The sequence below is a fragment of the Pseudorca crassidens genome, chromosome 13, assembly GCF_039906515.1.
Source record: "Pseudorca crassidens isolate mPseCra1 chromosome 13, mPseCra1.hap1, whole genome shotgun sequence".
Taxonomy (NCBI): domain Eukaryota; kingdom Metazoa; phylum Chordata; class Mammalia; order Artiodactyla; family Delphinidae; genus Pseudorca; species Pseudorca crassidens.
The window spans coordinates 3714880-3729065 of record NC_090308.1 but is presented as its reverse complement, the minus strand read 5'-3'; the positions used below and the strand labels follow the sequence as shown (position 1 = coordinate 3729065).

The window sequence follows — 14186 nt, the reverse complement described above, 5'->3', positions numbered from 1 at the left end:
TCTCTTCTGGTTTCATTTTGTAGAAGTTAGTGAAAGTTAGTAATAAGAGGAGATAAATGTGTGAGGTGGAACACAAGAACAAAATGTGAGATAACCGCAAGGTCTTTATCTCACTTCTTCAGATGATTTTTCACATGCAATGCACCGGGTGGAGCTAGGCTTTAAAGAGGAATATTGATACATCAATAATAAACAATAGTCTACTAAAACATGTCAGTAAAGATACAGTATAACTGGCTAGACATCAGCATAGAGGTTAAAAATTACAGATATTTATTAAAGCTGTATGATATCGCAGGCTCTGGGCTAAGCAACTTGTACTATTATTTCACTTAATCTTCATGAAATACTATGAGTTAGATATTATTATCCCCGTTTTATAGATTTTAAAAATTATCTTACTGTTTTTATTTATTTTTTAAGGTTAAAGATTGTTAAAATTTTTCCTGAATACCTCACACTCTTCCCTCACATTTCTTAATTATTTTATTATTTTATTTTAATTATGCTTGTTTTCAGAAATGCAAAGCACAGAACAACTACAACCACCCTGAATGTGCTAAGATAAGGTCTAGAGACAAATTACTATAACCCTCGTTAAGAATGTTTGCGTGCAGGACAAAGACACTTGCCTTGACTACTAAAGGCACTTGAAGTATAGAGTTTGCTCTGGTGTTGTTGCTTTAAATATGAACAGCAGTAGTTCTCAAGCTTTTTTCCTTTTATGTCCTAAGTGAATGAAAATAACTAGGCCCCTTGCTCAAGGATTTCACAAGCCCAACATATAAAAAGATTTAAAATAAGCAGTGACTTGAATATGTACCCGAATAAGGATTGATGCTGACGAGGAAAACAACGGGACACCATGGACCCTGTGTGCAGGAGCACAGGGGTGTCTGGGGCTCAGGGGTGAGGGGCCGCAGGGGTGAGGGAGGGAGCCCCAGGCAGGTGAAACTGCACAGCACGGTCAGGGACCCAGAGGACAGAGGGGCTGAAATGTGGGAGAGCCTGGAGAGGCAGAGGGCTTGCTGCATCGAGCGTGTGATTTTCATCTTTATCATATCAGTGTGGAGAGACGGAAGACGGGAGGTGTGGTACTGACATAAACAGAATTAAAGTCGTCCTGAACCGGCAAGCGTGGTCACCGAAGCACAGAGATGAGTCAGAGAACTGGCCTGAGGGCTCAGTCTCAGTACTAAGGCAAGGATTTCATCTCAAGCAACATGACACCAGAGACTATACTCTTAATCACTGCTACACTGATTTTAAAAGATAAAGGCAAGGAACCCAGTTAGATGTTGCAGTAACCCAGGCGGGATCTGGTGAAGCTCTGAAGAAGTGGGAGAGAGTGCGGGGCTGAGGTGAGAAGCGTGGACTTTATGAACGTCTAGGAGATCAACTGGCAAGTCTGGGTGATTACGTTTCTGTTTCCACCCCGGGAGCTCCCTGCAGACGTCATCTATGAGGATACTGGCAGCTAATCGCTCCCTGTGAACTGTTTAACCAACGGGGAATAGAAAGGGAAAAAGCCTACATGTCTCTCACATTTCGATTCGTATTTTAGAATACAGATATAGTTGTTATGGTATGAAGTATGTCATAGTTAAATAAATAAAAGTATTTGCAAAACAATAAGCTAGCTTCAGACAAGTTTTCTTATGTGGTGTTTATAGAATTAATTCTAGGTTACTACTTTTAGACACACATGCAAATTAAGTTGACTGTGATAATAAAGTCATTACAGCTCAGACATGTACATCTAAAAACAATCTTCCTGAGTCTGATAGTAACTAGATTTTGACACACACACAATAAAATAAAGAAAAAAAAAAAACCGTGCAAGAGGATGCCTACACAATGTATGCATTGTGTATTTGAGAAATAACCCCATGAGTATATTCAACTCAAGGCCCGTGGTCTTCACCCAACAAAAATTCTTTGGCTTTACAATTCTAAGACAGATCAACATTATAGACTATTTCTACTAATCGTTAGCTGAACGATTTACTGTTTTTTACTTTTTACATCCACTCTTCTACATGGATGAGATTTATGGTCTGAACCATCAACTACCAAACTTTTTGTCCTCCAAATTTACTTTTACTTCTTCAGAACAAATGAGGTGTACAAATACTTTAGTTTTTTTCCATAATCTTTGAACATGCAGGGATCTAAGTATTTGTGGATTCATTTGAATAAGAGAATTATATTCTACTTACTCATGGCAAATCAAGGAGTAAACACACGTTTCTGATAATTTGGATAATTCAGTCTAGAAAAGGTATTCATGAAAGTAATTCACATGGTTGTTTCTCATGTCAGGAATTCATGGATTAACATCCCACATATTCTACAGAACTCATAATTTCAGCTGAATTGACCATTTGGTACATTTACATCATCTCAGTTTCTACGGTACAACGTGATTAGTCTCTCGAATTTCTAGCTGTAGGCACATACAGCCCGTGATATCGTGGGTCCCTCTTAGTACGTTTTCCAGTGGCTGTCATAAAGGAGATGGCCTAATACAGTTTATTGGATGGATGACAAAAGATTGGCTATTAAATAAGGAAAACTGTTGCACTACTGTTCAGGGCATCAGTTCCTGAACTATTTCAGTGGAGATCAGAGAGTTTACACACATATTCAAGTCAGATGTAACAGAATGACTGTTCTTCCTTCATACCTGTATAAATGCTAAACAATAGTTTTTTAAGTAAACATAAACATGAGCAACTAAGATACTGTGACTAAATTATCCTTATATTTAATTTCTTCCCAATTGTTTCTCATTTCTTGATATTATCTATGTTCATATAAAAATCAAGGACGTACCTCAGCCCAGAATTCTGCGTATATATCATTTGCCGTCAATTTTGTTACTGGCCACAGCTTTGTCACAGAACAAAGATCACAGGCAGTCATCATCAAACCAATGACACGGTCTCTAGAACACAATAATATAAAACTGGTCACTGCAGCATTTGCAAATTTATAAGAACAACTGGAAAGACTTCTGTATTTTCAGGAGTGAGTGAGGCCTAAAGTGGGCATCGCTTCATGATGGGGGAACGATAGCGTTACAGAGCAGATACAGCTAACAGGCAAGAAAATAAAGAATGAAAGAACTTTAATTGTAAGAACATCAGTCACTCTGTCCCTAGTTCCACGAAGAGTATATCCTATGTTCCTGCTGCCTGGTTGTTACTGTTGAAATAAAATATTATGTGGGCATGGCCCTGATACCATCTAAATCCCCTGCTGTATTTTACTGCCACAAACCAGATTTTGACTTCTGTGGAATTCTGGAAATTTAGAGTGAGAAGAAACCGTGAAGAAAAAAGTCCCAATCCTTTCATTTTATATAAGGAAAATCTGAGGTGCAAATAAATGAAATGATTTCTTCAAGGTATAACTGGCTCAAGACAAGGCCAGAGTAGATGTAGATTCCCAGAATTCTCTCCCATCTCCCCACCTGCAGAGAAATGTGATGTCTCCAAACACTTTACAAGCTCCAACTTTCCAACTGAAAGGAGTTTTCTTTTCAATTGCTTTGCACTCACAACTATGTGTTCTAGGTCTGATTTTTTATTCTAAATATGGTTTGGCTTAATATTTCCTCTTGGAGAAAGATAAAAATTGCTTAAAAGAATTCAAACAGACATATCCCCTATAATTTTAATGCGTCTGGTCTAGTGACATGAGGTCACCCTAAATGAAGTCTACACTTAACGGTGGCACTAAGTACAAGTTATTAAGAGCTTTTAATATTACTGACATTAACTTTTACAAAGCAAATTACATAATAATAAAAGGAAAATTATCGAGAAAGACACAAAACCACATAACAAGTGAGAAGGTGTCATAATTCCAGCTCCTACCTAAATTCTAATGCGTCTGAGGACTCCACTGCTACTCAAGGTCGCCTTATTTCCTGGAGGTGCACAGACAATCCCCATCTGTGGGCACAGTACTCCCTGGGTCCTGAGCCTGCCCACCAGGCCCACAGCCTAGTAAGAGCATCTGTCTGTCGCGTGGGCAGAGTCTCTGATTTAGTGGTGTTCCCTAAAGCAGGTTCCTTTGATGCCAATCATTCTTAAGGTTCTTTCATTTCCCATCAGCCAATTTCGTTTAGCCCATTAGCCTAATTAAATGGTATCTTCTACAACTTTACTATTCATTAAGGACACATGTCAAAAGGGTATCATGTCTCTACCAGGGAAGCCTAGATAACTTTAAAAACATCAATGAGACTTACATGTACCCATCCTGTGACCCCAAAACAGATGCCATGTGAAGATGCAAATCCCTTAAAATGATCAGGAAACCCCATCGTTTCTTGATGAGGTAGTTTCCTAAGCACTTTGTGGTTTAAAAGAAGATTTATTTCTGGATTTGGGCTTCTAAAGCAACAAGTATATTATCTGTTTGCTCAACAGATAAATTCATTTAAATAGAAATAGAACATGAAAAAAAACCTATTATTTTGTTAACAAATAATTATTTCATGAGATAGAAATAATTCAATCTCATTCAATCTACATTCACACAAAAAAATCAGCATTGATTTCCTTTGGCTAAATATTGTAATAAGCTTTACCTCAAAAGAGATTTCTTATCTCATAAATCTATGAAAAAATGTTAATAGAACTGGGCACTGGGAAGCAAGTGAAGCCAACTTTCTCACTGGATATGATTCTGTGGTAGCATTGCTACTGCTAGGGTTGAAAAGTTTATAATCTAGTCATCCTTTAGATTTCGCTATCAAAATTACTTAGACAAAACAATTTAAGAGTATTTTACTGTGAGCCAAACAAGTAAAAAATAAGACAGATAAGAAAATTTGTACCAAATACCTTTAGTAAATAAAAATTACTCATTTTTTACTCTCCATGACAAATCAGCTAGATGGTCATGGTTTTCCAGAAATATTAACCTGAATTGGAATTGTTTTATTTCTTTCTCTGAGTGGAATATAGACCTAATGGTATAGAGACCGAATTCATAATGCATTCCAATAACCAACTGTGAAAGGGATGGAGTTTATGCCAACTGTGCTCTTGGTATGATCTTGCAAAGTCCCCTGACTAAGAGCACCGCAGTAAGAGCACAGCACAACGCCTCTATCACAGATGGTTCCTACGGGGGTAATTTCGGGGGGGGGGGGTTGACTACATTCATTTATTCCAAAAAGTTTTGAATGCCTGTATGTATCAGGCACGGCGAAAATAGTAAACAAAATACGCACTGCTCTTGTAGAACTAATGTTCCAACGGGGAGAAGTAAAAAATAAGGTAAAGATTTTCACTCAACAAGTCTATATAAAAAATATTTTAGGGGACTTCCCTGGTGGTGCAGGGAAGATAAGACTCCACGCTCCCAATACAGCAGGCCTGGGTTTGATCCCTGGTCAGGGAACTAGATTCCACATGCATGCCACAACTAAGAGTTCACATGCCACATCTAAGGAGCCCACGTGCCGCAACTAAGGCCCAGTGCAAACAGACAAACAAATAAATAAATAAATATTTTAAGAGAGGCAAAAATATGAAGATGAGAGAGAGAGTCCAGTAGAGGCGGCAGTGTGCATACAAGTCCTAACATGGGAATAGGTGAGGTGTGCTGGAGGAACAGTGAGAAAGCCAGTCTGGCAGAAACGCAGGAGTGAGGAGGTGCCAGGCCGTTGCTAAGTCTCCAGACAAGACAGGACCAAGTCTGACGGTGAGATGCTGGCAGCTGGGAGTAGAAGAGCGACATGACACACTTTTAAAAAGATCCCTCAGCTCTGCCCAGAGGAGGATGAACTGTAGCATTGTAGGGGGAGGAAGGTTGCTAGGAGGCTGTTTAGGAGAACACACAGCAGTCCAGATGCGCAAGGACGGCAGCTTGAATTAAGGTGACAGTAGTGGAGACAAAGAAAGTAGGAGGGTTCTAGTCGTTAGAGGCAGAGCCGAGTTGAAATACGTTAACATCCACAGGAGTTACAATAAGAGACATCTCTCTCCCTGTCTTTCCCCCCAGCACCATCCCAGACCGGGTCGAGCAACTTAAAACACAGGACCTGTCACAGGTGAGCAAAGGTTCCGACCTGAAAGTGAGCGCCTCTCGCCAGTGCGTACGTCCACCTTCCCAGTGCCAGCCTATTTTAAAATTCTCTTCCCACATCCCACGATCACAGAATCACTGAACTTTACAAAAGGGAGAGAAAAGAAACCACACAGCCTGCAGGATTTCAGGGGAGTTACTGGTGGCCAAAAAGGAAGCCCCAGCTCTCCCCCACTGCCCCCTCATCCCATGCCACAGACTCTGTAAAGTTAGTTAGCCGAGGATACAATGTCCTATTTGAAAAGAAGTAGAACCATGCAGATGAAACATATAAGCAACTTTATAAAAGATTTCAGGTAGCACTGTGAAGATAAACAAAGAATGAATTCTCATACGATTATTATTACAATTACTCACTGTGTGAATAACTGGAATTCAAAAAGACTGAAAGGCTGGCTGGATTTCCACAGTGAGCTGGAAATGTAATACTCAGTACCTCTGATTCTCTACCCTCACTGTTTACTAGGCTCTGACCTCATTGCAACCTCCCACATACCAACTAAGTCTTTAAGTGGGAGAAAAATTTAGAAACATAGTCCAGTTGTAAAACACAGTAACTTTAATACCTGCTTCAATACAAGGTTATATCAGCCAGGATCCTGACCTGAAACAGATGACACACCCAGGAGAATTGGAGGATTGACTGAAGGGACTATTCGCATGGCCTGGAGGGAAACCAAGGAATAGTAAGGCACTGAGGGCCAGTGATAGTGGGCAGGTTCCCACCCTGCGCCTGGAGGGACGGAGGACAGCTAGCAAGGGCCTGAGGTCTTGCCCCCAGACGCGCTGTTAAACCGGGGACCCACAAGGAAGAAGCGAGGGGAATGAACACACCAACTCTTCTCTCCTCCTGCCCTCTGATCTCTGGTCAATCCCACCCGTGGCTGAATCCAGATGGAAGCTGGAGCGAGGGCAAGGGAGCTGAGTGACTTGCTCCTGGGGGTCAAAGTGGAAGACAAGCTTAGTGGATCTGGGGGCCAAAAGGAGGGCGCCCAGCACATGGGAGTAGCCCAGAGGGGGAGCTAAAAAGCTGTTGTTCACATGGAAAAATACATTTGAAATTTGAACCATTTAAGTATTAAATTGCACAGAAATAGAAAAATGAATTTAAAGCCAACATTTCTACTAATCTAAGAAAATCTATGCCATTAGGCTTTGGGGACCCAGCACAAGACTGTCACCAAAACAACAGAAAAAAAAAAAAAAACAAATGCACGTCCTGCTTATCTTAGAGTGTGCATATAGAAAGAGCTGCTCAAAGACCAGACTTCTATCAGGAGGCGTCTTAACTGTAATTGTTAGAGCAGGTCAGTAAAGTGTCACCAAGTGGTTAAATAAAAAGGAAACCATAAACAAGACCAAAGACAACCCGCATAACGGGAGAAAATATGTGCAAATGAAGCAGCTGACAAAGGATCAATCTCCAAGATTTACAAGCAGCTCATGCAGCTCAATAACAAAAAAACAAACAACCCAATCCAAAAATGGGCAGAAGACCTGAATAGACATTTCTCCAAAGAAGATATACAGATTGCCAACAGACACACGAAAGAATGTTCAACTTCATTCATCATTAGAGAAATGCAAATCAAAACTACAATGAGATATCATCTCACACCAGTCAGAATGGCCATCATCAAAAAATCTAGAAACAATAAATGCTGGAGAGGGTGTGGAGGAAAGGGAACCCTCTTGCACTGTTGGTGGGAATGTAAATTGATACAGCCACTGTGGAGAACAGTATGGAGGTTCCTTAAAAAACTACAAATAGAACTACCATATGACCCAGCAATCCCACTACTGGGCATATAACCTGAGAAAACCATAATTCAAAAAGAGTCATGTACCAAAATGTTCATTGCAGCTCTATTTACAATAGCCCGGGGATGGAAACAACCTAAATGTCCATCATCGGATGAATGGATAAAGAAGACGTGGCACATATATACAATGGAATATTACTCAGCCATAAAAAGAAACGAAATTGAACTATTTGTAATGAGGTGGATAGACCTAGAGTCTGTCATACAGAGTGAAGTAAGTCAGAAAGAGAAAGACAAATACCGTATGCTAACACATATATATGGAATTTAAGAAAAAATAATGTCATGAAGAACCTAGGGGTAAGGCAGGAATAAAGACACAGACCTACTAGAGAACGGACTTGAGGATATGGGGAGGGGGAAGGGTAAGCTGTGACAAAGCGAGAGAGAGGCATGGACATATATCCACTACCAAACCTAAGGTAGATAGCTAGTGGGAAGCAGCCGCGTGGCACAGGGAGATCAGCTCAGTGCTTTGTGACCGCCTGGAGAGGTGGGATAGGGAGGGTGGGAGGGAGGGAGACGCAAGAGGGAAGAGATATGGGAACATATGTATATGTATAACTGATTCACTTTGTTATAAAGCAGAAACTAACACACCATTGTAAAGCAATTATACTCCAATAAAGATGTTAAAAAAAAAAAAAAAGCAAGTGCTTGGGGGTATACAAGTGGATGTTTTCCTTAGAAACTGTCATCTAGCCTTATTTTAATCCCTTTATTTTAAAATTAGGTCATACATAGCATGGGAAAAGAGACTAGGTTAAATCCGTTTTCCCTTAAATTATCATTTTAATGATTTTTTTTCTTGTTTTAAAACTTATCCTCAAGGACTTTTAAATCACTGTACTAACTTAAATCACGTCTATAAAAACTACTGTACTTCTCTCATAATATGACCTATTTGGTTAATTTATTAGACATTAAACTGGACTAAGGATGCTGTAGATTCTGAGAATATTATTTGAACAGGTGCAGAACCAAAATCATAGACAAGATTTCAGAATCTTACTGCTTCCAAAGACACAAACAATAACTCTTTAATATAAACATCAGCGTGATATAGTGATGATCTCACTCAGTAAACTTTACGTTCTCAATTCTTATTTTTGTGGAACCCTGTGTTGCTTTTTGAAAAACACCATTAAGAAGAGAGAAAACGAAATTATCTGTCAATGCAGAATCAGTCTTGAGCAAATGTGTCTCACAGAGGGATTTGACGTTATTAAAAACTTATTCTAACTTAAAATTTCTTTGCCTAACAGAATCCTTGTGTTAGTCCCAGAGTTGATGACTCTGACCTCCTAACACGGGCAACTCTGTATTACTTTAAATCAAGTGAAGACATCAGTGATTTCACGCTAGAAAGTAGTTCCCCTACATTTCAAGTTCTTCGGCTGAAACATAAAACACACACCTAGCAGAACGAGGCCCTCGTACATTTACTACTGCAGGTAAAGACACATCACTGGTGTCACGTTGACAAAATGCTACAGGAAACTGCATTACGGTCTAAGAATAAAGGAAACCACACGAACAAAGTACAGAGCAGTAGCCGTGTGAAAGTGTACATCTTTTCTAGCTCTGTTTCTGAATTGTTTAAAGAATTGGTCAGGTGTTTAACGTACCCTTTCTTTGATGTGCACCTAAATCTAAATTAAGGAAAGACTTCGGAAGAATGGTGGCAAAGGAATGTCTTTGAAGGGTACAAATATTCCCTGAGATTAAGAGAATAAGCATTTTCATTCACATATTTCCGAAAGCTTTTAAGGATAAAATTCTGCACTTAGTCGATTTTTAAAATACATGTTTGAGGAAGGCAATTCCAACATGAAATACATGGAAATAAAAATTATAAAAGCTACTACTAACTCATATATTTGTCATTTAACATTTAAAAGGATACTTTAACTTGATTTCATAACTTAAAAAACATTTGATCTTTTATAATGTTTGTTAAGTGGTCCTTAGGTAAGACTGTATGTTTTCCTCCATTAAGAAAGATGCTGTAATTCAAGAATAGTGCTCTGATTTCTATGGATGTTCTCTTCAGTTTTTGTCAAAAGGGGACAGCTAGCTGTTTCAGGGAAAAACTAAGCTACCCTTTGCCTTGAGTCCAGAGCTGGTTTCCGAATGTGACATTCATTTTAGTTGTGGTTAACTGTGGTTTGACTGTGGTTAGGGAAAGAGTATTGAAGGACATTTTCAGTGAAGGAATAAATTAGTTTACAATTTCTGTTTCTCTTTTTGGTGCACTTTATTTCTCCTCCTCTCCATCTTTTATGTCACTAGCAAGTCCCCTTTTATAAATTAGATTTAAACTGATCTAATAATTCATTTCTGGGGCCCTAAAGTCACTTGGCAGGCTCTGTTATTTAAAAAGTTTAAAGAACATACTCATTACTAAATGTGAGATATTTGTGAAAATAAAACTGTATGTATGTCTAATATAAAAGTGAGTCACTCATCTGATTTTGAAAGACACATGGCAATGACTTTCATACATATCTGGTCTCTGGTTGCTTCATTTTCAAAATAGAAAATAACCTAATATTTTCAAGCACAGTTGTGGCTACAATGTCAAGTTCATACAAGACATAATAGTCAATGTTAAGGGCGTGTCAAGTTAAGGGGGAGAGGGATAAATTAGGAATTTGGGGTTAACATATATACACTACTATATATAAAATAATCAACAAGGACTTACTGTATAGCACAGGGAGCTATACTCAATATAATACTCTGTAATAACCTACATGAGAAAAAGAATCTGAAAAAGAATGGATATGTGTATATGTCTAACTGAACCACTTTGCTGCACACCTGAAACTAGCATAACATTGTAAATCAACTATACTCCAATATAAAATAAAAATTTAATTTAAAATAGTCATAATAGTAAATGTCAAAGGGCAGGTGGCAAGGACCAGTGGTAAGGACAAAAGGTAGGGAAGAAGTGTCAGAATATTAGGACTCCCAGCAATGATGAAGAGATCACGTGACATTCAGCTCCAGACCGAGTGGAACAAAGACTGAGAGAGCCATAAAATGAGAGAATGATCTGTGTAAAGTCCAGCTGACCCAAAAGTAAGAGACCAATAAGAGGCCAACACGCCAAGGACGAGGGAGCAGAAAAACACAAAGAGCCTGGCTTCCTGAAAGCATCACTGGGCAGCTGAACTTAAGCCAGCAACTACCTATCTTCAGACTCTTTACAATAGGATAAAAAATAAAACCTTATATTTTGAGACACTAGTCATTAGGATTTATCTTTTGTAAACTAAACGCCTTCCTAACTGATAAAACACTTAATGCACATGCGGCCGTCTGGCTTCATTCAGAATACACTATACCTTTTGATATAAAATGATTATCTGTCATGCTCTAGAGAATACTTGTGAAAAAAAACCCAGAGAGTTGAGATATCTGACATGATACTGTCCTTCTTCAGAAAGGACTGGATGCCAGGAAGGGCAGATTTCCAGCTTCATCAGGACATGTAAAATATTGGTAAATTACCAGGACACAAAATGCCACTGAAGATATAATAAGAATACAAGATCACATTATGAAACCTACACTCTTCATTTTTTGTCATTTTGGATTATTTGTTTGCTCGACAAATACTGAACCCTCCTACATGCTCAGCGGCGTCACAGTTACCCGTAGCTCTGGGCCCAACAAGTGGACAAAAGCCTGGAATGTAATTACTTCCATCACGTGACATTCTGTCCTCTGATTATGCTCAACAGGACATTATGCCATGATAATTTATGTCTGAGACAAGAGAGTTTTGAGAGTGAAAGTGAGCACTAATATTAATTATATCAGGACAACAGGTATTAATTGAGAATGATCCAGACCAACTAGGGAGTCTGGTCACCCTGATTTTAACACAAAAATATCACAAAATAAATAAAGATAATATCAGTACTTTGAGAATTGTTATGAAAAATATTAATCTTAAATATTAATTTTTACCAAATAATTGGTAGGGAAGAAAAAATATCCATCTAAACATTTTTAGGCTTAACATGGATATGCACATGTAACTACATAAAACGCTCTTGTAAGTACTGTTAACCTCTCTGCTTATGGTTTAGAAATACAGTGATTCTTAATTTAAATAAACGCTGCACTTCTCTAGATATTAGGTTACTTCACTCTTGGCCAAAGTCTGCCATTGATGTCCTCAGACCAATGGTAGCATCTTTTGTGTTTTAGCATTAATTCCAGGTATAAAGGGAGAGGCCATGTCTGTCATTTATTAACTATCTATTGGAGCAATTACAATTACTATCTCTTAACAATTATCTTCTAAGAAATATAATCATATATTTAACTACAAAACGTCGAATACCAGATAAATAATTTATTAAAGGTATAAAACAAACTAAACTAAGTTGGATATTCACATAAGAGGAGAAGAACATCAGTGGGCTGAAGTAAACGCCTGCACCAGAAAGTGCTGCTGGAACAGGGTCCCGAAAGAGAACAAGAATTCACAATCAAAGAAGGGTACCACACTGTTAAGCAAAGATAGACAGTAAAATAACATAATAAACTTTATTCAAAAGTATATTTCCAGCTTATAGACTGCACATTAACTAACAGATAGAAAACAGCTTTGGAGAAGCATCCTTTTCAAACCATATGCAGAGAACCCCCGGCCACCGTGAATGTGGACCAGCCAGCCCTGGAGGCACCTGCCCCGTGAATGCACCAGCAGAGTCAGGAAAGAGAGCCCTTGCCATGTTTCTTTCGAGCAGAAATTGCTAGAGCAAGAAAACAAGGAGCTAGATGTAAAAACTAGCCTAATTTGGAGATGATATCTGTCCACTTCGTACAATGCTCAATGGAGCTATTTCTGGAAACTGCAGCTCTCACTGGAGAAACAGCTGTCAAGTTATAGACGATGCCATGTACAGAACATCTGGAGCGAACCTGTGTCTATGACAGAGGTGGTGGAATACATACCCTAGTCACAGGGGAAATGATGTCTGTGTTAACTCAAGTGTAGTAAAGGTTCTAGAAAATAGAAAGCAGAAGATAAACATTTCCCACGGCGAGGGCAGACCTGAGCCTTTGTAAAATGCCCCCGTGGCTGAATTCCATGTCTACCATTTCCTAGGACAACGCAGAATGGCTCAAATTATGCAATTTCTTACATACGTCATTATGGAATCCTCACAAGAAAATCTATGAAAGGCCAACAAAGCCGTGTCAAATGCATGAATACTGAATTCACTAATAATACTAAAATAGATTAAAAGCTGCTCAGTACCATGCAGAATTCTGTGAACTGCTTCTATGAGCTCATCAACTCCTAATCACCTCACAGAAATGAGATTTGCTCTCATTTGGTGAATTAAGGACCATTCTATTTAATTTTTTTTAAAGATTTCATTTAAAGGCCTACTGATATAATTGACATACTCTACCTTGTTTAAGAACAAAACACTTGAAACAAAAGTGTATCATATTTTATCACAGAATCATACTTCTACATTGTACATTTTCGTTGCTCATACTTTAACTTAGGTGTAACTTACATGGAATTAAATGCATGAATTTGAAAGATATAGTTCAATGAGTATGAAAATGTATACAGTCCAACCACCAGACCAGTGATGACAGGGAACATTTTCATGACCCAGACACACCTTCTGCCCTTTCCCGTTCAATATCCCTTATCCAACACCAACACCTGCCAGCCTGAATTCTACCGCAATCACTAACACTATTGATTTGTTTGGCCTATTCTAGAATTTGGTAAAAATGTTTTCATAGAGTAGGCACTGTTTTGTTCAACATAATGACTGTGTGATTTCTTCATGATGTTGCATGAATCTGTAGTTTCTAATTTCTTTTATTGCTGAACAGTACAGTATTCCACTGAGTAAGTGCCAGAAACTGTCTATCCATTCACTGCTGTTGGACCTTTGGGCTGCTTCTGGTTTAGATATATGATGAATAATGCTGCCGTGAATATCTGCGTCCAAGCCTTTGTGCGAAAGGCAGAACAAAAGTGGAAGACAAAATTGGGAACAAAGAACAAGTGCGAAGGATAGAAAACAGTAACAGGTATGGCAGATATTAATGCAACTATATCAAAAATCACTTTAAATGTCAATGATCTAAATACACCAATTAAAAGAGATTATCAGAGTGGATCAGAAAATAAGGCCTGAATATTTGTTGCTTATAAGAAACACGCTTTAACTATAAACACACATATAGACTAAAAGTAAATGGGTG

The 14186-nt window shown here is 38.6% G+C and overlaps 1 protein-coding gene across 1 annotated transcript in view; it reads right to left on the bottom strand.

Moving 5' to 3' along the window:
* PDE10A (phosphodiesterase 10A) overlaps positions 1 to 14186 on the bottom strand; it is a 583074-nt gene that overhangs the window by 10231 nt on the left and 558657 nt on the right. Inside the window, exon 20 of the mRNA XM_067701571.1 lies at positions 2836 to 2947. Within this exon, the coding sequence (XP_067557672.1) occupies positions 2836 to 2947 (112 nt within the window). The remainder of the gene's footprint in view (positions 1 to 2835; positions 2948 to 14186) is intronic.